This window comes from Fusarium oxysporum, chromosome 5, assembly GCF_000149955.1.
Source record: "Fusarium oxysporum f. sp. lycopersici 4287 chromosome 5, whole genome shotgun sequence".
NCBI classification, from domain to species: domain Eukaryota; kingdom Fungi; phylum Ascomycota; class Sordariomycetes; order Hypocreales; family Nectriaceae; genus Fusarium; species Fusarium oxysporum.
Genome location: NC_030990.1, coordinates 4,708,943 through 4,731,880, shown reverse-complemented (window position 1 = coordinate 4,731,880; position 22,938 = coordinate 4,708,943). Strand labels below are relative to the sequence as shown.

Here is a 22,938-nt window from a genome sequence, read left to right as displayed (position 1 = left end):
GCTTGACCATCCATGGATTCAACACTTTCCACTTTAGTATCCACAGCAAGAGTCTGCTTCAAGCTCGCTCCGTTTGCCGACGGAATGAATCTATTTGCCATAGAGATCCAGCAGTGTCTGGGAGGACTACCACTTCAAGTGGTTTTTAGTGTTGATTTAGATCTCACTCAGTTCGACTACAGCTTTTCAGTTCTAGCACAATGACTGCCTCACACGGTGAGTTAATTCTGACGCACCGCTTGAGGTAAGGCCATTGTGTGGTAGCAATATAATTAACGGTCTGATCACAGACAGTCAGATGGAGGATTAAAGTGCAATGTTTACTATTTTTACGCTCTCAGATGAATCGTGTTCGTGATGGCAAGGTATCAACATGCAGCCACCTGACTATCTGACGAATAAAATCTTCTGTACTGATGCCACATGAACCAAACTAAGCAAGCCTCTTGATTCTACGTGGAATTCCAGCTCATATCACATTGTCCAACGGTATTTGGCTTTTTCGGCTGAACTCAAATTACTATATCTGCCTTCCACACCATGGGACAATTGCTGCTTTTCGATATGCTAGAAGCCAACACGAGGGTGTTCTGGCTGCACCTATCGGAAGTGCCCGTGCGGCACCTAGACTCACTCGCCTGTATGTAGTTAAGTTAACAGAGCGTATGTGGCGCAGACGCCCAAGCTAGCGTTGGAACTGCAAAGAGTATCTAACCAAGATTCGCTGACTTGGCAGCACCCAGCTGCTTCAGCTCCTTTAGGTCCTCCATTTTCTATAAACTGCAACCCCCGCCTCATGGCGCGAAAACTCATGTTTCTTCACGGTGTTTTCAGCTTCGTCCTCCCCCATAATGTCCGTCTTAAATAATAGTTTACCATCTGGACGAGAACTTGTGGAAGTCCGTCGACAGCTGGCTTTGCAACACACCGCAGATCGAGCATTCGATTCCGCAGTCCAAAGGCTACCCTGGCTCGGTGGCAAACATGGCCAGAGGGTTTCTGAAAATCTTGCAAACAAGGATTGTTTCCATAAAGAATACGACAATGCAACACTCTGGGCAGTTGCGCTTTCAAATGAAGCATTTGAAGTGCATGGTGATATCCGCATCCGCTTCAACCAAATCGGCGGATGTACCGGACTCCTTGGTTGTCCTCTAACTGACGAAACCACAACCAGAGACGGGAGGGGGCGCTTTAACAACTTACGGATCGGAGCAATCTACTGGACAATAGAAACCAAAGCATAGGAGGTTTATGGCGACATCAGAAATAAATAGCATCAAATGGACGCCGAGCTAAGTTGGCTGGGATGCTTAACAAGTCCAGAACAGGGAGTTGGGCCCGGCAGCTGGCAATCTTTCCAACATGGAGCTATGTACTGGCTACCAAACTTGGGAGCTTTTGCTCTAAGTACTCCTATAAACGATAAGTACAATTCATTGGGAGGGCCGCTGGGTTCCCTTGGCTTTCCGGTTTACGACGAGCAACCTATTAATACCGCATTAGGGGCGTTTTTTAAATTCTAAAACGGTAAGATTTTCTGGCGAAGTACCCCTGAGTCTATCTCTGTTAGCATGAATTCGGCCTACAACTTTTCTATAGACCAGATTCAATGTATGAGCACTCGCTCTTGAGTCTCAGACACATCCTTTGTTATAGCCTCGATTAGCATATTTGGTTGAGATCCTGTGATAGTGACTAAAGAACTAGGTGATCACGGAGTCGGCTTCACGTATCTTAACATTGTACTTGAGAATATCCCGTTGGCAGACGAGGAGATCGCTCTGTTTGTATATATGATTATGAATAGTGGAGATTCAGGTGTCAAGAGCAAAGTCGAATCGATGGGATGGGATCTTGCTACAAAAGGGGCGCAAATTGCGGGCGAGAAAGCAGGGCAGGCGATCGAGGCGGAGATAGCTGAGAAAGCTGGGTTAGCTGGTGCGATAGCTGCGGTTGGAACATGGCTTGGTCGTTTACTCGGCACTCCTGCCCCGGTGGTGGGCAACGTCATTGGTGGGCTACTAGGTAGTCTTACTGGGTATGTGATAGGAGCTGATTGACATTCTTATCACGCATCGCGACGGGTTAGTTGCTTCGGCGACCAACACGATTGCAGGGACTGACTTGAAGGAGTTAATAGGCCTAGATGGCAAGTTTAAAATGGTAGATACCACTCCAGGGAGTGAAAGCCCGGGAGGCTGTGGTGACAACTTATATTATGCAGGTATATTTAGGCCTATCTTAATTAAGAGGAATATATCACGGCACTTACCGTCCTTAGATTCAATATCCGATAACTTGCGCCCATTTAACGCAAACCACTTTAGATTTAATTAATGTCTAAGGAGAGAATAGCCCAATCCTCGTCGGCTGCGTTGTGCATCCTCTGACTAATGGCCACGTTCTTCAAATCATCTCCTACTATTATTTTTCCAATTGCCAATCCTTATATCCCATTCTTCGTGTTGAGATCAAGAGGCCAAATCCAAGCTCGACTAGCGCCAACTCTGCAGATGTGTAAGCACAACGTTGTAGTGGCTGACGTCTAATCAATGCTTGCATAGATAAGTCGGCGGAGTTTGCCGAGCAGTTCAAGGATACGGACAGTTTCATTGTTTCGTATTGCAAGCCACAATGACGAATTTTCGAATCAAGCTTCTATCATTCAAACCCACGTTGAGGACATTTATTATCTTATTGGCGTTCGGGATACTTTCCTCTATTAAGGGCACATAGTGGCCTTTTTTCAGGCATATAATTAGGCCAGCTGTCCACGACTTAGCAGGACAGGGCCACATGGAAGTGCGCTAACCTCTAGCCACATGCTGCATTTATAAAGAACCCAACTTCAGTTAATAGAGGCATTATAGGCAAAGGAACCCTCAAGCCAAGGAGAACACAATCTACTAAGCGCATCACCGCCTAAAGAGACACCGAGCCATTACTCTTATCAAGATGGATCCGACAATGCATACTGTTGACCCTGAAAATGAGGGTATCCTCAAATTGCAGAATGAAGTTATTAATATTCGGTCCATGTTACCAGGACCGCTCAAAAGGGACTGCCCAATAGTTTTAGGTAATATCCATCCAACAATATTCAAAGGAGATATAGTATGACTAACGCAATGTTTTATAAGTTCCTGGATTCAGTGGATGGGGACGGCCCCTCCTAGGAACGGTGAATTATTTCGGCGGATTCGAGAATCTCCCGTTGATTTTGTCTCAACTGGGCTACGTCGTCATTGTGGTTCGAATTGGACCGATCTCTACCAACAGAGAACGGGCTTGTGAGATCTTCGCTCAGCTCACTAGTCCAGGGTAATATACCTCTATACTGCCGCGGAAATCTTGAGGCTAACTTGAATAGTGGATTTGCCCTACCCGGGACGCCACCCGGGGCACCTGGGGCTTTTGTTCCAGTAGATTTCGGACTTGGGCATCCATCCCCGTATCCGCTGTTGCTTAGGGACGCTCAAACCCCCCGATCAGTGGTTTACGGCCCACTTCCAGCCGGCTGGCAATGGAGTGCTACAAATAGGGTCAACTTTATCTGTCATTCGCAGGGTGGCACAACTATCAGATATCTGATCGAGCTATTATCTGGAGCGAAAGGTCCCAACTTTCCACAATTTCTGGGCGTTGACCGTCGGAGCTGGGTCAAATCCGTGGTCACTCTAGGTACACCCCATAAAGGCACAACTGTGACAGACGTCGTGAATGTAAGTTATCCGGTTAGGATATTATCGATGCTAGATAGCAACTAAGCCCTTAGCAGGATATTCTTCCCCCTCGTGGCTTAGATCCACTTATAGATTTCATTACATCGTGCTCATACGAACCGAGGCAAGATAGGATTTACGACCTCCACCTTGATCACTGGGGGTTTTTCCGTAACCCAGGAGAGACCTACAGCCAAATGCGTGCGCGGATCGCCCCCGACATTACCGCATGGTGGACTGGGCTACATAATGGACTCTACGATAACAGTATTCCAGGAGTAAGCAACCTTAACGCATTCGCCCCCACTCCTTCACCCAATATCTATTACTTCACTATGTCTTTCTGTGCAACTCGCCCATTCCCGAAGGATACTCTTACAACTCAAGATATCAATGGTTTCCTGGCATTATTTCCATTAAATCAAGTCTGGAATCCGCTAGGGGTATGGGGACGTGTTGCAGCTCCGTTTCAACCACTTGGAACTCGGCTCGGAGTCCTTCCGTCACTTTATGCGGCATTGACATGGATCACCGACGTGGCAAACCGCCACCTCCAGATTATGCAGTACTTCTCTCAAATTCCCCGACCCGGCTCACAAATACCCCGGCAAGACATGCTCCCACTTATAATGTACCCTGCCTACGCCATGGGAGGGCGAGGCACCACGTTGCCAGGTATTGCATTACAGGAGTTCCAGCACAACGATGGCATTGTTAATACCAGATCGATGGATGGCCCGAGTACCGGACCCGTGAATCATGGAAGTTTTACGGCCCCGCTCGCCGCAGCTGCTCCTGCTAATCTTAAGGGAATTTATTGGAATTTAGGGGCCAACGCGACTATTGATCATGCTGATCAAATTGGGGTATTCACAGATCCTGATACGGTAAGACTTCTAATTCATTAATCTCGTTTATCCCTTGGCTACTAGACGACGAATCACGGAGCCGCGCTGACAAGTGATGTGCCGGTAGTTTCGCGAGGTCCAGGTCATGTACATGTTGTTTGCAGAGCTTGGAGACCGTCTGCCATAATCCTACTTCTGATTGATGAGTCACACAATTCTGAGGTGTTTGGGCAACTGTCCCTCGAGTATTGGACCAAATTGTCGACACCTATGTCATTTTGGACTCTCAGAGAAAGCTTAGATGGCGAGTTTATCTGTAATGCAAGTAGGGATAGGGTTGGAGGGATGGTGAACATCTTTATTAAATTTAAGAGTCGAGTAGAAAACAATAATTAAAATATATAAAAATTAATAATAATAAATAAGTCTATAAAAGATAAATAAAAGTATATAATAATGCATTTATATTAAAAGATTAGTATTTAATATTTTAATCATCTTTTAATTAATTCTAAAAGACTAAGTTAAAAACTTTTAATTAGGCAGTAAGAAAATTATAAGGTAAATATAATATTACTGCAAAGGTTATAATATTATTATATCTTTAACAAGGATCTAGGGATGTATTTATTAATTATATAGCAGTTTGACTATAAAAGGTTGAAAATTAAAGGTATTTGTACCCTGCTTGTACTTGCGTAATGACAGGGTTAGGGTGGGGCGGGTTATGGATTGGCGTCTTATGATCTCTTAGGAGATAGGTGGAAACTTATTTGACTCTACGTTGTACCATGGTCCAGCGCGTGCATGCTGCGGCTGGAGTCCTGCCTAGAACTTGCCGAAGATCCAGTCCGAAGACTTGCCCCCTTCTTGTGGCATCCCATGGGAAGCAGACGGAATGAACGTACTGCCATGATGGCTCTTGAATGGAATATAAGTTAGTTGGCAGATCACTAGATATTATAATATGTTCCCACCGTGATGTCAAACATCCAGGAGAGACAATTCTATTAATCTAATTTCTATCAAAGCCCAGACATTCCGAAATTGACACAAATTTGAAACCCTTAGAGGTAAAGAGATCTAATAGATATTGTGTTACGACTGTGGCGCTTGGATGGTATCGGCCATGCATCAAGACTATAGGTCCTGCATAGTCGTCCTTGTCGATTTCAGGCTGATTGCCTACCCAATGCTTGATAATCTCAACGCTGGACTCAAACTTGTCGTCTGTTCCGAAGATCCAGTCTAATGTGTCCATATTCCACTGTATAATGGTATACCCACCACCAGTCAAGGCCATCCTGCAGTCAATTTCACATGCGCCATAGGGGGGCCTGACGAAACTGGATCGCACCCCAATTACATCATGCAACCATGCATTCATCTTCTCCTGCGAGCTGTTAGCAACCAAGAATAAGGGTACGATATAAATAGCTTACAATATTATCCAAAGCTTCTTTGTGGCCAACATTATCTAGGTTGATATGGTCCCACCTGAGGAGCATTAGCCTAACAAACTGCACAGGTCTTAGTGAAACTGACGTATGGATTCCAATTTGATGCCCAGCTGCATGTGCATCATGGATGTATTTATCCAGTTTCAACGTATTGTAATGGTGCGGAGCATTTGGAAAGAATGTCGCTGTTGCGTTATAGCTCTTCAAGAGCGACAGGAGGTCGTATATCCCCTCATTGGGATTATCATCATATGTGAGGGCGATGGTTCGTGGTGTAACACATCGTCCTACATAGATTAATCGAGGGCTTTCATTGTTGCGACACGCGCTAAGTTTGACTTACTGTGTACCTTTGTGCGTTGGTTCAAGGTAAAGGATGAGCCATAGTATGAGCTTTTCTGGAAGCTGGAAAAGATTAGAAACTCCCAGACTCACGAGTCTGAGCACCTTACTAGAAGAAAACTAGGGCGATTCCGAATAGAATCAAGATCCCTTTATGAGCTGGTTGTAAGCTGGACATGGCTTGAGTTGGCTTTTGTGACGTGAGTAGATGAGAAAACTAAAGGCGAAAAGAGTCTAGCAAAATTTCAGGATACGAATTGTACTAGCATACCTACCTCTGTATAAATCTGTAGTCACAAGACCTGCTGTAGATCTTCGCCTTGCAAGTGGCATACAATCTTCCGAGCATTCCACCCGAGGTAGCGTCACTCGGCTCACGGCAACGCTTCGGTACCTGCTGTAAGAGAACATCTTTCACCGCTCGAAGACAAGCTTTCAATATCACACCAGTCCGGTAGTCCCGATGTCACCTTTGTCACATCATTGCCTTGATGTCTGTACGAGCGCCCGGAGTTCAGACTACCAAACGCTAAGTAGTGGAGTAAGAAACGTGTGCTTGTCCGTGCATGAACCCAGTTCCTGGTAGCAATGTAACAAGAAGTGACGTTTGGTAAACCTTTAACTTTGGCTCTCGGGCAATATTTTTCCAAGGTAACATAGCGGCAATCCCATGTGGAGAATTTGGTAGAGACAACTAGGATATCCTCTCGGGCAAATTGACCAAGTAGCCGCCTCATCACCAAAGAACTTACATCGAGTGACTGATAGTAGGAGAATCGGGACGTTTCCCGTTAAATGGTGGCTGTCGTCTGTAGACAATTGATTTCTCATATAACCTAACATTATACCAGTAACAGGGCGGTAGTAGGATTCTGTATCTCCTTATTTCATATGCATTATTAAGTAAATATGACTTCCAGACAAGAAGGACACATCCAGTGGATTGAGGTATGTTAATTAATAAAGCCGAGAAAATTATAGACAGCGTATCAAGCAGCTTTGTTTGCTGAGCGTGATATTATGACTACCCAGCTAACCGGTATCTAGGGACTCCGTGGCATCGCGTCAACGCTGGTTTGGATCGCCCATGTTACACGTGCCTTTGATCTTGATCTCTACTCTCCAGTCTCTGGCGAAGGATTGAGACCAAGACTACTCCAACTTCCTTTTCTTCGGATCATGATCCAAGGCCGACTGGGTGTCATCATATTCATCTACGTCACAGGCTATGTATGTGCGTTGAAGCCGTTGGCGCTCTTTCGACGGGGCAATTATGAAGCAGGCTGGAGTTGCGTTTCCAAGTCTGCGCTTCGGCGGCTTCCACGACTATTATATCCAAGTGCCATCGCAACAGCTTTGGCATGGACTGCGACACAACTGGGCCTCTTCCAGGCTGCAAAGATGACCAATAGCTATTATCTGACACAAACAGTCCAAGACAAGTTACCGATATCTTTAGCAGTCAGACGGCTTTTTATCAATATCTTCAACACCTGGACCGGAGCTGGGAATAAGTACGACGTTCACCAGGGCACGCTCTTCGAACTCTTCAAAGGCGGAATCTTCGTGCTACTGTTCATCACTGCGACTGCAAAGGTGCAGGTAAAGTTCAGAATGGGTTCGTCGTTACTACTATGGGCCTACCTTTGGGCTTGCGGGAGACGTAAGTAGTCTTCTTCAAATGCGCTGCTGCGGACATGGCTGACAAATCTGTAGCGTATTTTATGCAATTCTGGTGGGGTGTCTTCATGAATGATTTACACAACTCTCGAGTGTCTCAGCGCATCTCATGGAGCAAGTCTCGGTACATCCCTTTTCTCGGTTTCTTGTCTGTGGGAGTCGGCCTCTTCATCGCATCGTTCCCTGAAAGCCGCATTGAACTGGTTTCTTGGTCGCGCTGGCAAGATCAGATCCTATCAGCAATTGTCCCCAAGGACTCCGAATTTCCGAAATTTGCATCTTCCTTCGGGTTCTGCCTTTTAACAATTGGCGGAGCCCTACTCCCTGGGTATACGGACATTCTATCCCACCGTGTCTTGGTATGGCTTGGGAAGCGATCCTTCGCGGTGTACCTTCTCCATGGCACGCTACTAAGATGGTTACTCACATGGATGATGTATGGAACTGCTCTACCACCCAATCTACAGATTCAGCAACCAGAAGGCGCGTCTCCAAAGCTTGAATACGCAGGTAATACGTGGCTACTATTCTGCCTACCGGCTTGGCTGGGGATTTTATACGGACTTGCTGAGATATGGACGAGATACGTTGACACAGCAGCTGAACGGTTCACCTCTCAATTTGTTGCCTACATACGACAGGAGGAAATCAAGGGCTCGTCGCTTGTCTAATGCAGTTTGAAGCATGCATGTTTTGTATAGTTGGTGTTGCATACTCTTGTGGTACCTGGATAGAGCAATATTAATCACATGCATGCAAAATGATTCGAATCTGAGCGAAATGTATATATGTATATACATGAATATGTATAACTACTTTGAATCTGCCTTTGATTGCTTCCTGGGTGATATTATTCATGTAGCTGTAAGAAATTAAGTGGTTTTCGGCATTGGTGTCATCCACAAGCTTGAAGGAACACTTGTAACTATTTTGGGCTGTTGGACTCAACAACCTAACGAAAGCCTACGTTGATCCAGTAAATTCGCACCCTTCTTTGTCACCGCCTATTATGTGAATGATATCAGTCATGTCCCTAAACATGATTATTATGAGAGTTGGTTTCGGCTTGCAAAGACGTGCTCACTGAAAGAAGCGGTGTGAAACTCCTGCATGAGTGTATAGTCCTCGTATTGAGCTCGATAGCCAAGACCTTGTCACGAAGTTTCCATCGGCTTCATAGAGACCAGACCGATGGACCTTTGCGTCGTATTCCGAGCTCCTCTTTCTACGTTACATTAGAGCGGGCAGCCCGATGGCTAAGTAGGGCCTCGGCAAATTCTCAACTTGAGGCGAGCCTATGAAGGCTATGACATTTGATCTCAACACTTTTTTACATTCACTATCTTTTCGGGACCAATGGAAAAAGACCCGACGGTAAAGTCGTTCGAGTAACTGATAGACTTCACAAAGTTTAAGCTTCACCAGTAAACTTACCAAACGCTCGGGCAATTTTTGCCACAGGCTAAATGCAACAAAATCAACGTTTACTGCCACTCCTTTAGCTTCAGGGCTCAATCATTCTAGATCCAGTTCGGCTCATTGTCTATGCCTTTAAATTGAAACTAGAGAAGTAACATTTGGAAATGACAGACTCTCAACTTCGCCTTTTGTTTGGCATCTTGAACATATTTGGATTGCTTCTACTATCCTTTATACCATGGCCAAGTCCACCTCCGATATTTATTGGGCTGCCCGCAATAATACTTCAACTTATCGCTGTCTTCTATAAGATCGAGTACGTGCACATGGTCTGGCGATGGATCAGATATGAGCCTGTGCAACCTCCCTCAAAAGATGACAAGCTACCCTTCATCAGCATCGTTATACCAGTCTACAACGAGTCCGAGTTCGTTAAAAACTCAATCAAGTCTATCGAACTCTCAGACTATCCTAAAGACAGGATTGAGTTGATTGTTATCGATGATGGCTCTACTGATGATACATGGGAACATGTAAACAAGGCTGCAGGCTCAGTCTCCATTTGCGGCATAACACTTCGACTCTTACAACATGCCGTAAACATGGGCAAGAGGAAAGCCATTCAGTCGGGATTCGCTACTGCACTCGGAAGTATCATCATCTCCCTTGACTCAGATAGCGTCGTGGAGAAGGGTGCACTTCGCAACATCGTGAGCCCTCTGATGAGGGATCCTTCGATCGGTGCTGTAGCTGGACATCTGGCTGTCTTGAACATCTCGAGCCACAGCATTTTCTCATTCAGGAGCCTTTTGCCGCGTCTACTTGACATCGTCTTCGACCATATCGGTAACCTGCCTCGCTCCGCACTATCAGCTGAGGGGTTTGTCACGATTCTCCCGGGGGCCTTCTCGGCATTTCGTGCAGATGCAGTGCAATCTCATATCGACAGGCTATGTGCAAGCACCTTCCTTGGCTCACCTCTGAAGCATGGCGAAGATATGGAGCTAGCATACCGCATTCTCTGCGACGGTTGGAGAACGGTTTATCAGAGTAACGCCGTTGTTCATACAATGGCTCCTGAAACTCTTGAAAAGGCGTTGTTGATGTTTTCTCGATGGGAACGTACAAACTATACCTTTCTCTGCATGGGATATCCGGCTTTAACAGTGCAGAAGACATTGAGACTATGGCTTGCAATGCGGCCAAGACGCGTTCAGTCCTTGGAATTCGTGGACAAGGAAAAACAGGAAGACAAGCCATTCATCACAAAAGACGGTACAGGAAGCATATATCCATTTATCAACGTGGCATGCATCTGGCTGAAAGGGCCACTGATGCTCTTGATCACCTACACGTTGCTGAGATGTGTGATTCTATACCCCAGACATGCGCTTTGGATATTATTGGAGATCTCGATCCTGACAGTTTGGAGGAGCTTCATGCTTATTCCAGATGCCCTTCGAGAAAAAGATACGGAATATGTTTCTGATGTTGGCGGGCTACAAATCTATCACACAAGTGGTAGGCTGGTGTGGCGCTTGGTTCTTTCCTGGCTTGCGGGGATGTTTCAGTTGGGGGTTTTGAGTTGGACCTCAGTTTTTGGAATTCTGACTTTGAAGAGCCAAAAGTGGTGGACGAGATAAATCTGCGTTTATTTAGTTTATAGATATTATTGCATATAGATCTTTCCACTTCTTTCAGAAGTGTTATATAGTTTATAAATAGATTATCATACTTTTACTAATTCTGGGATGGCTGGGAGTACCTGGCTAAAATTTAACTAGCTCTGAAGTTTGTGTAATTGCCGGGTCTCCATTACCGAGCCAACTGAGTCAGACAGGCTTCCGGCAAGAGGGCAACGATAATGATGGGCTCAATCAAACGAAGCGAGACAGCCCTGTCACTATCAAGTCAAAGTGCTATCTATAAAAGCAAAACTTTTCATGCCTGTCGTGTTGATCAATTTTATCTAAGCTGGATTTTACTTATGTGATTTATCTCTTGCAATAATAAATACCGCATCTTGTGGGAGAATTGCTCTTATTCACCTTTGTAAACATCGTCAAAGCTCTGGCCAACAAACAAGCAACCTTGTAGCCTGATGTTTAAGTACCAGCAAAAAAGGTCCAACGAACCAGCCTGCATATGCCACAGCGGCACTTCTTTTCCCGCAATTGACCACCCTCGGTCTGAGAAGAGCAGTCTTGGTTCTGTTATGAATCTCAATACACAAATAACGACATTATTGGTTGCAATTCGAGCATGTGCTCAATGTTCAAACGATGCCCGGACAATCGAAAATGCGCTCTTGGCTTTGAAAGACATTCTGCTGCTCCTCGAAGCAGAACAACGAGTCTATACCCCAGCGACAAGGACTCAAACACCTGACAACAGCTGCCTATCGTCTGACCGGTCAGATGATAGCCCGAAGGCGCCTGAGGAATCCACAAAAGAAAAATTCGTATTCGGAAGTCTTATCCTCGATGATAGTGAGAGTACAGTCATCGCAAGAAGGCTTATCAGAGACGCAGCTATAAGAATTGGACAGAATCTTCGGTGGATTGGTATGAAGCGCAGGTCCGGGACAATAGGCTCTGTTCACCACCCTCAGCGATTTGACCAGGAAATAGAACTGGCAATGGACCGTGTGAAGATTATGGTAGCAAGAACATCTTTACATTTCTCATAATTCTCAGAGCGTATGGAACACTTCGAGACACATCTTACACTATAGAGGAGACCAAAACATACTAAGGGCAACCGATGAATATATCTGTTCCATTTAGGTCGTTTTGTTATAGGTGCATTTACGTTCTGACAAGAAACAACAGACCATCAAATTCTGTCTAAAAGAACGCCATCCACTAAACTACCAGACTTTACTTTACCCCTATATACTGCAGTACTGCTCGCTTTCTAAAAGGTCTATCGTTCCCGAAATAGCTTCTAATCGACTCTTAGCCACTTCGAGCATAAGTCGGGCCACTGGATATAGCCGACTCGGGCCCCCTTCCCCTATGGAAGAATTTGTGTTGTTTATGCTCTGTATCACATGAATCGCTCTCGTTATCCTGCATTTGACGAGCTCATATACGCCGATAATGCCGTTCTGCCCTGTCAGGGTTGAGTTGCCGATCGTCAAACAACAACACTGGATAGCGGCAGGATTCTCAAGAGCGCCTGCAATCCGTGATGAGACCTAGTCATACAGCAAAGCAAGCATGCTAGATAACTCCATGCCTCGAGACATGCAGGTCGGACATTCCGAAATTCGCTTTTGTACCTGCTCGGCAGTCCATGAGACTTGCAGCACTGCATCCAGACGTAAGGAAAATGAGCTTTTTGACCCAGCGATATACATGAGTAGTTGGGCTTTGCTTAGTAGCTGTGGCCAAGAGGTTACACATGGGTGGTCGTCGAGGTGATATGATCCGATTGGTCGTTTGGCGATATCCGTGATTGTGGCCATGATGGCATTGATCTCCATATCGACTTCTGTCAAATAGCTATTGGTATCGTCTGTATTCTGGATTGTGACTTTATAAAACCCTGATGGGCTTGAGGAGGTATGGCCGGGTGGCCTCTCGCTAGTTGCACCATGTCCTGGACATGTATCGTCTAAGCCATCGTGAAATAGAGTGTTGTCTTGACTCCACTCTTGTTTCAGAGTCATAGCAGATGCCGAGCCAAAGCCCTCAGGGTTATTCAACAGCATATCCTGCAGCATCAAGTCATCAAAGTCGCAGACGCTTGAGGGCTGTGTGACATCTGAGCCGAGACGTGACGTTGAAGCCCAAGGATCTTGCATCAAAACTGAGATATCTTGAGAGTCTGGTGAATAATGTACAAGATCTGGAAGTGATGGCAGAACCAGCTCGCTCTTTGAGCACTGAACACCATTAAAAGGTTGGTCGCTGTAGCTGGTGAGATCGATTCGTGGTTCCCGGTCAACAGAACAAACGATCGATGCTTTACTTGGCTTGGGCTTGAGGCGTGGACGCCCAGCGCGGCGAGCCTTGCTGTATACGCAGTCCAGGCTTCGTATCCGACATCTTTGACAAGAGGGCATCTCACCGCTGCATTTGAGCTTGCTTTTGGTGCAGCCATCACAGCAGCCTCGGAGTTTTGCTTGGACCATTGTGGACGAGTAGTGTTTTCGCAGTAGAAGAGAGTTGGTGTGCATATTCTCCCAGGTAATCGAGATTTATTTGATGAGTAAAAGGACAGCTTGGTTGCTAATGAGACAATTTGTTTTTGAGGTCTCTGCGTTTTCGAGAAACATTCGATCTGCTCAGACCGCCAGATTTTCTGAATCGATGATCCCATCAAGGAGTGCCCTGTCGTTTGCCTAGCGCTACACTTTTAGTGAGGTACTAGATTATTAGGTTACCTGACCGCCACTGTACCTTTTGCGGCTAAGACCTGTAGCTCAAAGCTTATCTTCCACTATGAAGCCTTGAAATTGGTAAATTGGATCAATACACGGGAAGAGTATAAGCTGTAGGTTATTAAAGCCTTGCTTTCCACCATGAGCATTGCGCTTTAAAATATGCACAAATTACTAACCCATGTGCTTTTTAAGCAACGGTACTGCCGATTACTTGACGGAACACTGCACAAGATAAGTTTTATATGAGAAGGGAAAAGAGGTCGTATTGGTATTGGACCCTATGTTACTCTTGCTAGCCAATCCCATCGACGTGGTATGATCAGGCATTGTAATGGACGCCCAATAATGTACCCCAACGAGGTAGCATTACAACTCAAATCCCGGTTCGAGTTCCCAGTCGTAAAGAAACCTAACATCAATACGATCCCCCACAAGGCCCGTGACCCCGATTCTTACCTCTTCGTCTGGCACCAGATCGATGAAGTTGTTGTCAAAGACCAGGTTCTTGCCATCTCTGCCCGATGCACTTAACACAACTCCTTTAACCGGTGCATTGGCTCTCACAATGACTGCTGATCCATCGTCCACTATTTCCGTAGTGATCTTCAGATCAGAAGACATGTGCACATACTTGAGAGGCTCCGGCCAGCTCACCCATCTTGCCACTTGTTCTCCAGATGAGATGTCTCGTAGATATGCAACCAACACTGTTTCATCTGGGTTTGGAATCTCCAACCCAGCCAAAAGTTCAGTTGAACGGTTTCCTTTTAAAGCATATTCCTTCGACTCGTCCGAGCGTGTCCATCCGATTGACTTTCCACTTTGGATATCAAATGCCTTCACCTCCAACGTGACTCTCATCTCATGGAGATGGCCATTGACAGCCCAGATGTCGACCTTGTGCTTCTTATCGAGATAACCAGTGGTGATATAAGGCGGCTTCTCGGTGACAACTCGTTCCATTCCAACAACCATCTTGTCCAATGCTCGCTTAGTGATGTAGTATGCTGGTTTGGGATTCATGTCAACATCAACGAGGGCCCAGCTAATACCAGGCCAGATGTCGTTTAGCTGCCAGACCAAGACGCCAGCGCAGTTCTCTTCCCCAGGCCCTCGGAACTCACGTCGCCAACAGTTATAAGCATACGCCATCGCCTCGGCTTGAAGGAACTGCGTGCAGTATACGAAATCCCTGAGAGGATTCATTCGAAAGCGATAGTTCTCACCCATGTACATTGGGTACCGTCTTTGATGACCGGGACCTTTATCGTGGACGTCAAAAGTCCTCGACTGTCCATGGCGCTCTTTGGGAGACGTGATAGCTCGGTGAAGAGTCTGGAGACTGGGAGCTGACTCGAAGCCAAATTCCGAGATAAAGCGGGACGTGTAGGCCTTGTAGTCCTGGTATGGTGATAGCTTGCCATGCCAGACATCCCAACAATGTGTGTCACCAACCGTTGTGTCGTTGGAGAAGCTTCCACCATAAGGAGAGCTAATCCAATACGGGACATCAGTGCCTGATGCTTTGATGACGGAAGGGAGAGTGCGTTCATAAATCTCGCGTGCTGGAAATGTGGTCTTATCCCATGGACCAGTCGTGTCACTGTAGTCAACCTCCCAGCAACGATCTCCGTCTGCACACATGTAATCCTCATTATTCCCGCACCACAGGACAAGAGAGGGATGGTGACCAACACGCTGTACTTGTTGCTCCGCTTCGATCTTGACATTAGCAACGAAATCTGGCGAACCAGGGTAGTTGCCGCATGCGTATAAGAAGTCTTGCCAGACCATGATGCCTTCACGGTCACATATATCATAAAAGTCATCGCTCTCAACAATCCCACCTCCCCAGACACGAATCATAGACTGATTTCCTGCCTTGGCAAGAGTGATCCATTTCTCGTACGTTTCCTTGGACACTCGCGGCAGCATGAAATCCGCGGGTATCCAACATGAACCGCCACTGAAGAGACAAATGTTGTTGACTTCAAAGATGAATGAAGTGCCTGGCTGATCCTTGAGTGGGTGTTGCAGTAGGCGCAACCGTCTGATACCCAACTTTCTACTCACAGTATGATTCGGAATGCTGACCTGGAGGAGATAGAGGCTTTGCTCTCCATACAAGAACGGGTACCACAGCTTCGGTTTGTTGAGCTTAATCGTGAAGGATAGAGCCCCTTTAGTCGATTTCGATGCTTTATCATCAACCACAATGGCCCCTGTTTCAACGTCCAGTAACTGAACCTGAACCTCATTGATACTGTTGTGACCCTCCAAGTGCGCTTCGACTTTGATGTCCACAGAAGAGAGATCTGGGGCAACGTCTTGGGTGACCCGGAGATCACAGATTCGTGACTCGTAGACATCTAAATATATAGGCTTCCAGGGACCGCAAGTGTTGATGGCCGGTCCCCAGTCCCAACCCCAATGATACTGTGCTTTCCTGACAAACAGTCTCTCAGACCCGCCAAAGTTGACACCTCTTCCAAACTTTGTTGTCTTGTATCCAATGCGCTCACGTTCCGAACGACCGTATGCTGGGGCAGCTCTGAACCTCAGCTCAAGAACAGATGGTTTCTCTCTACCCCGCAGCGTATCGGTAACGTCAACACGATGAGACCTATGCATATTGTTGCTAAACAAGATATGCGAATCGTTCAGATACACGTCAACTACTGTATCAAGGCCCTCAAAGACAAGCTCTGCCTTTTCAGACGGTTTCAGATCGACTGGAGAGATCTCCTCGGTACGATATGTCCAGTCCGCATCATTGACCCAAAGACACTTCAGTTCATTGATGTCGATATAGGGGTCGGGGATCAACTCGTGATGCAAAAGATCAATATGAGCGACAGTTGGAAACTGGGCGACAGGTAGAAAGGATGAAGCAGTGCCATCGTTCCGAGAACTGGCTTGCTTGAACTTCCAGCCTTTTTCCAAGTGGATTTGACGGAACATAATCACTGCGGGAGAAGAGATATTTGGTGAGAACAATCAATGAAGGTTTCTAGATGTCCAACAAAGTGTTTCCTCTGAATAAAGTCGGACAGTCGATGCGGGGAACCTACAACTTATGTTCTGACTATGGGGGTTACGCCGAAAGTGGATTAACCAGTCGGGGATTTATCCGCCAGAACATGATTGATGATCATACGTGTGCAGTCTTACATTGGTAGGTGAAGTACCCATATCTCCACTAGCAGCTAACTAAAGCGGTAATATGTAGATCCGTGCTAGCCGCGGTGCAACAAATAACTGTGAAACTCTGTTTTGGGGGCTATCAAGAACTGCGGTGCGCGATTATACATAGGTATCGAATTATTCAGAGATATTTTAACAGATTAAAATGCAAGATAATCGAAAGAAATATATCTCAAGCCCGATTATAATTACATGAGAGATTCCGGTACACATAATGCTAAACCTTTACCTTGTCCTTGTCGCTGTTAATAGATAAGGCCTTAGTATCACTCGATGCCTCGATAGCAACTTCATCATCGAAGAGAGCTGAAATCTCCTCCAGGGTCATTCCCTTAGTCTCAGGGAAGAACAAGGCGAATATGATGGCACAAATAAGTGTGAATGCCATCATGATTAGATAAAACCTCCAACCAATGGTTTGGAACGCAGTCGGTGCAGCCTCGAGAAGAGTAAGAGAGCCAACGAAAAGACCGGCACAGGATATCGCAAATCCCTTCCCTCGAAGATGGGTAGGCCAGATCTCAGAGCCGTACACATAAGTCGAGGCATCCATGCAGGTGGCATAGAAGGTGAAGTGCAGATACAAGAAGAAGACACCAGCCGAATTGCCACCTTTATTTGTCGTGCCCCCATAAAGAGCAACCATGATGCTTACACCAAGAAGGGAAATGGCGCAGCCGATGAGACCGGTCACCATCAGCCATTTCCTTCCAACGTAGTCAAGAAGGACGGCATTTATGGCATTGCAGACAAGTCCTTCGGTCAACCATCCAGCCGAGAGCGCGAGACTAGCAGAAGCACCATGTCCCAGAGCTGCATACAGAGAAGGACCATAGTTGTTGATCACGGTCGTTCCTGTAAGTTGGCCGGCGAGAAGAGTGGTAAACCCAATCAAGGCTCGTTTTCGATAATGGGGGACCGTGAAGAGGGATGCCCAAGAGGATGGCAAGTGACGTTCAAGCTCCACCTGAGCGCGAATCTGGGCAAATTCAGCCCTAGCTGCATGGTTATCGGGATCGCTTGAGTCTCCGTAGATTCGCTGCAAAACAGCCTCGGCTCTTTCGTGCTGATCGTTGTCGATAAGCCACCGGGGAGACTCAGGAATGAAGTAGACACCACATGCGAGGATGAGGGGAGGCAAGCACTGTATAGCCAAAGGAGGGCGCCACTGAGCTCCGTCTGCATTCACGAAGTAAAAGCCGAATCCGACCCAAGCCGATGATGAGTATCCAACCAAGATCGAAACACCGTGAAGACCAACAAGGAGGCCACGAGCATGAGGAGGTGCAACTTCACTCTGCCAAAGAGGCACAAGCATGACGAGCCCGCCGATAGCAAGACCTGTCAGAAACCTTGAGACGAGGTACATTGACAAGTGGACAGAACCAGCTTGAAGGCCGCCGCCAATGATAGCGAGTACACTTGCAAGGAACATAGCCTTACATCGACCGAACTTGTCAGCAACGGCTCCAAAGGTCAAGGTCCCGATGAGGCCACCGCCTTGGAAGAGTCCATTGATCGCGCCAATGAGAGCAGCTGCATTGCTGGCTGTATCGAGACCGAAGTAATGGAGAAAGGATGGTTGACCGAGGGTTGACCCTATGATGGCCGAACAGTATCCGTAGGTGATACTTCCAAAAGTTGCAAAAGCGATGATCTGTTGATACAGAGATTAGATTTCGTCCACTGCCATAATGAAGTAGGACGTACTAGAATGTTATAGCCACCAAGCGGTTTTCCGCGGAACTTAATGAGTGCCATGCCGTAGTGTTGAAAGATAGTTCTTGCAAGAAGTAGCGATAACCGAGATGGTTATTTTGCAACTCCTCTGAACCTCAGGGGCGCATTAGAAGGTTCAAATACTCCTACAACTGCCATGGCTTGTCTAATGCTACACTATTGCAATCTTAGCTAGGTGAATACGTTGATTAACTGGCGCTCAACAAAGGGGGACTATCAGTTGCTGGACGTACTATTCCACAAGAGGTCAAGAGCAGATAGCATCTCTGGATAATGCTTACCCGGATAGAAATGACCAATCAGCTTCCAAAATGGGACTCCGCTCTTGGTTACGCTAATATGCGGGGATGAAGCTTATCTCAAGGTGGCGCTTGTTGATGTGAAGACATACTGGGTAATGCTTAACCAGGATTGCTGCTTAGCCCTTGAAGGCCTATCTGAAGCCCTTCAAAGGTTATATTCGGCAATTGGGTACTAGCACTATCTGTATATCTATCGGTCTACTGTGAGCATAACTCATGGCTACGCGGCTATACTCGGCTGGATTTAGCCATGTATCCTCTATGCCCTACCCGGAACCTCTCAATCACGGTGTCTGTCATCTGCAATGCTTACTTTAAATCTTTCAGATCGCCGACAGCTACTAATGAAACCGAGTTTACGGCTTTCCCAATGTATCTTTTCTTCTTCTGGGCCATCTAACACAATGGCTCAATCCCCGATTTCGTTGCCATCGTATAGCCGTCCTGATTTTAGCGTCGAATTTATGTTAGCTTGGTGAAGCGTAAAACCAGATAAGGGAAACACGAAACTGCGTCACGTGTGGCCTATAACCCCGCCCCAATGCTCGACTCTCCGTTCCAGGCTCTGTCCATCTCTGCGTGTGCCGGAATGTCTGTACCATGAGATCTCAGGTGACGGTTTCTGGAAAGCCGAGGCAACGATCAGCTTTAGCTTGCAGCACATGTCGCATCAAGCGGGTCAAGGTAAGCTTGATTTCAATTGGTAGGGAGGACTTCCCTTTCGCTAAACATGGATTCAGTGTGATGGCCAACGTCCATCGTGCTCGACGTGTCATACAAACGGCGAGGTCTGTGAATACACAGCTCAGGACAGTAATCGAAAGTAAACTCATCTGGCCTCTCTACATCAATAGTCGTCGATTCTGGAGAATCAATGAAACAGCGCTAAGCATCTAACGAGTATTATAGGCCTCCAAGCAAACGTTATGTCGAGGCGCTCCAGGAGAGGATTAGGACATTGGAAGCGCAACTCGAACGGTTCCAAAGTGACGCTGGACCCCAGGATAGAGGCCCATTGAACGCTACTGAAGAGTCTCACAGTAATTCAGAGGGGGATTCTATTCCTGACGATTCGAGCTACAGATCTCCAATCAGGGATATAAGCGATCGGCTCGGGGCCCTCAACATCGGCGAAGATGGCCAAATCCATTACTTCGGCTCCAGGAGTAACTTCTCACTGCTGAAAAACAGCCCCGTAGCAAGCTCAACGGTCTCATCACGTGAATTGCAAAAACAGGCCGCAGATACACTTGACCAACTGAATCTTCGAGTCGAAGTATCCGACGAGTTGCGGAATCACCTCTTGGATCTCTTTTGGAGCTGGCAAAACACCTGGCAGTACCTTGTCGTCAAGGAACTGTTCCTCGAGGATCTGTACATTACTCAATCCGGCCGATATGCCTCACCGCTATTGCTTTCCGCCGTCTTGGCGCTTGCAGCTCGGTACTCGGATCGCGTTGAGCTTCGAAGTGATCCTCTTGACCAGAATACGGCGGGGAACCCGTTGGCCGAGCAGGCCAAGATGATACTGTTTTACGAGAGCCAGGCGCCGAAGGTAACGACAGTCCAGGCGACAGCATTACTTGGATTACGCGAGATAGCTACTGATAAAGAGGCTCTTGGATGGATGTATTGCGGTAAGAGAAAAGATACCTAGACGTCTGAATCACTAATAGCGAGATCACAGGCATGGCAGCAAGAATGGCCTTTAACCTTGGACTTCATCTTGACCGAAGCCACTGGGTTGATACGGGACATATAACCAAAGACGAAGCTGAAGTCGGGACTATTGTTTGGTGGGGATGCTACGTTTTAGATAAGTGAGCCTCCTCCTTATTCCTTGCTGGGAGAGGTCTACAGCTAACATGATCACTTGAGGCTATTCAATATTGGACTTGGTCGACCATCAACTATCCAAGAACACGAAATATCTGCCAAGCTGCCTTCTATGGAACATAATGCAGAGTACGAATCCTGGCACTCTGAATCTCCAATCGGTGAACCTATCGTCTTTCCACGCAGCCACCAAGTCTCGAATGTCCGCGCTACAGTTCAGCTATTTAGGGTCACATCGTCAGCCCTGGATGAGATGTAAGTGACTCCCTGATTAGAGGGCTCAAATACTGAAACTTTCTCAAGATACAGACCTGTTAGCCAGCATGTCAAGTCTCGAATCATGGAGCTCGTTACCAAAACGCACGTCGATATCATTGAGTTCCAGATAAACCTCCCTAGCTGTCTTCGTCTTTCGCCATCACCGCTCGCCCCTACACTACCTCACGTTTACTTGCTTCAGTAAGCCTTACAATGTCACCTTGAAGCGCTCAGACACTAATACCATTAAAGCCTCCAGATTCATGTCGCTATAATCTTACTGCATCGACCCTTTGTTGGAGTGCAGCGAAGGACTTTGGACCCTGGTAGCTTTCATCCCAGCACCGGATCAAGTCATCTCAAGGAGTGCAGTCAGTCTTCACATTCCATCAGTAATATTTTTAAGCTTTACAGCAAACACTATACCTTGGTAAGCAGCTCTTTCACTCGCGTTGATATCATAATGCTAACTTTTGCCTCAGCGACGAATACCAATCTCAGCCATCCACTGTGCTTTCACAGCTTCAATTATCCTTCTCCTCGAGACAACCTCTACAGATGCAAAAGACCGTGAACGCGCTATAGCTTCGTTAAAAGTATTAGCTGAAGCGCTCACTGATATGAGTACTGCTTGGGCCTGGAGCCAGCGTGCACTGTTTGCAATTCGCCAATTAGCTCGGGAATGGTCAGTCAGTGAAGATGCATTCGGTGCACTTGGGATCAATAAAGGGGAAAGCGGACAAGCCAATGGGGATGCTATCGTTGGTACAACACAAGCACTTGAGGAGGATGACTCTAGTAGTTCGCTTTGGGCAGCAGAAGGCCCTCATTGCTTCGATATGGATATCCCTTTCATGACTAGCGAAGGTCTGGACTATCAAGGATGGATTGGCACATTGTTTACAGAACCGGGATATCCAGGCGATGCTGCTTGAGGAAACAACTAAAGGATAGGCAGCCAGACTTTGTCAACCATTATTTACTTCGGGTATAGAGGTCAGCTGTTATTATCGGTTATCGTAGTCTAGTACAGTTTGTACAGTTCCTTATCTCTTGAGTCAACGAACTAGTGATGCCGTGTTGCGAGTACGTGTTCAGATAACCCATGTGAACATGTGCAGTGTCTTTTCGGGGCTGTTCTAACTTATATTAATCCTAGTGAGGGGATTGGGTCTGGATAATGCTTAGCCGGGTCTAGGTCACCAGTGGTGGTTGCAGGCCCTGCATATCACTAAAGTCTGCCAATCTGCGGGGTAATACTAGGCTGTTCTCAGCCACTACGGGAACTTTATCATGGATAATGCTTACCCGAGAAAATGGGCAACATAGATGATTTTGACTCCTAGATATTGCTGTGTATAAAGGTCATGAATGTTAGGACAATAAGTATATAAGTTTATACCATACATACTTCAACGTTCACAAATCCAAAGTACTATCACAACAGATATTCCTCTGCTTATTACTTCCACTACTCTTACCAAAATGTCAATCCGTCAATGGAAAGCCGCCATCTGCCAGGCTGAACCATGCTGGTTCGACAAAGTCGCCGGTATCAAAAAGACAATCCGACTCATCAGCGAAGCCAGCCAGAATGGAGCATCTCTCATAGCCTTCTCCGAAGTCTGGTTGCCCGGCTATCCCAATTTCCTATGGTCAGGAACATACCGGGAGAATATGCCCTTGGTGCAGAAGTACATGCAAAACAGCATGTCTGCCTATGGAGACGAGATG

General features: G+C 46.6%; 8 protein-coding genes across 8 annotated transcripts; 4 read left to right on the top strand and 4 right to left on the bottom strand.

The window, feature by feature from the left end:
* Positions 1-1,802: 1,802 nt before the first annotated feature.
* Positions 1,803-4,760, top strand: FOXG_02596 (uncharacterized protein; the record flags this gene model as incomplete). The annotated part of the gene is made up of 4 exons (XM_018380058.1): positions 1,803-2,041; positions 3,374-3,725; positions 3,782-4,612; positions 4,701-4,760. The coding sequence occupies 4 exons, from the start codon at positions 1,803-1,805 to the stop codon at positions 4,758-4,760; spliced, it is 1,482 nt and encodes a 493-aa protein (XP_018236233.1).
* Positions 4,761-5,588: 828 nt separating this feature from the next.
* Positions 5,589-6,553, bottom strand: FOXG_18354 (uncharacterized protein; the record flags this gene model as incomplete). Its single annotated transcript, XM_018398427.1, has 5 exons — positions 5,589-5,966; positions 6,016-6,070; positions 6,119-6,320; positions 6,377-6,438; positions 6,486-6,553. The coding sequence occupies 5 exons, from the start codon at positions 6,551-6,553 to the stop codon at positions 5,589-5,591; spliced, it is 765 nt and encodes a 254-aa protein (XP_018236232.1).
* A 731-nt stretch (positions 6,554-7,284) lies between these two features.
* FOXG_18353 (uncharacterized protein) lies at positions 7,285-8,726 on the top strand (the record flags this gene model as incomplete). The annotated part of the gene is made up of 3 exons (XM_018398426.1): positions 7,285-7,323; positions 7,423-8,038; positions 8,092-8,726. 3 exons carry the CDS (start codon positions 7,285-7,287, stop codon positions 8,724-8,726), a joined length of 1,290 nt encoding a protein of 429 aa, XP_018236231.1.
* Positions 8,727-9,800: 1,074 nt separating this feature from the next.
* FOXG_18352 (uncharacterized protein) lies at positions 9,801-11,117 on the top strand (the record flags this gene model as incomplete). The annotated part of the gene is made up of 1 exon (XM_018398425.1): positions 9,801-11,117. One exon carries the CDS (start codon positions 9,801-9,803, stop codon positions 11,115-11,117), a length of 1,317 nt encoding a protein of 438 aa, XP_018236230.1.
* A 1,556-nt stretch (positions 11,118-12,673) lies between these two features.
* On the bottom strand, positions 12,674-13,612 carry FOXG_02595 (uncharacterized protein; the record flags this gene model as incomplete). Its single annotated transcript, XM_018380057.1, has 1 exon — positions 12,674-13,612. The coding sequence occupies one exon, from the start codon at positions 13,610-13,612 to the stop codon at positions 12,674-12,676; it is 939 nt and encodes a 312-aa protein (XP_018236229.1).
* A 491-nt stretch (positions 13,613-14,103) lies between these two features.
* On the bottom strand, positions 14,104-16,909 carry FOXG_02594 (uncharacterized protein). The gene has a single exon (XM_018380056.1). The coding sequence runs from the start codon at positions 16,823-16,825 to the stop codon at positions 14,231-14,233; it is 2,595 nt and encodes an 864-aa protein (XP_018236228.1). The 5' UTR covers positions 16,826-16,909; the 3' UTR covers positions 14,104-14,230.
* Positions 16,910-17,285: 376 nt separating this feature from the next.
* FOXG_02593 (uncharacterized protein) lies at positions 17,286-18,829 on the bottom strand (the record flags this gene model as incomplete). The annotated part of the gene is made up of 2 exons (XM_018380055.1): positions 17,286-18,725; positions 18,779-18,829. The coding sequence occupies 2 exons, from the start codon at positions 18,827-18,829 to the stop codon at positions 17,286-17,288; spliced, it is 1,491 nt and encodes a 496-aa protein (XP_018236227.1).
* Positions 18,830-19,710: 881 nt separating this feature from the next.
* FOXG_18351 (uncharacterized protein) lies at positions 19,711-22,224 on the top strand (the record flags this gene model as incomplete). Its single annotated transcript, XM_018398424.1, has 8 exons — positions 19,711-19,794; positions 19,851-19,933; positions 20,020-20,747; positions 20,798-20,930; positions 20,989-21,201; positions 21,250-21,405; positions 21,457-21,634; positions 21,687-22,224. The coding sequence occupies 8 exons, from the start codon at positions 19,711-19,713 to the stop codon at positions 22,137-22,139; spliced, it is 2,028 nt and encodes a 675-aa protein (XP_018236226.1). The 3' UTR covers positions 22,140-22,224.
* Between the last annotated feature and the right edge of the window lie 714 nt (positions 22,225-22,938).

Bases quoted from the DNA above. Each gene is read 5' to 3' on its own strand.
- FOXG_02594 (XM_018380056.1), bottom strand. From the start codon at position 16,825: ATGTTCCGTCAAATCCACTTGGAAAAAGGCTGGAAGTTCAAGCAAGCC.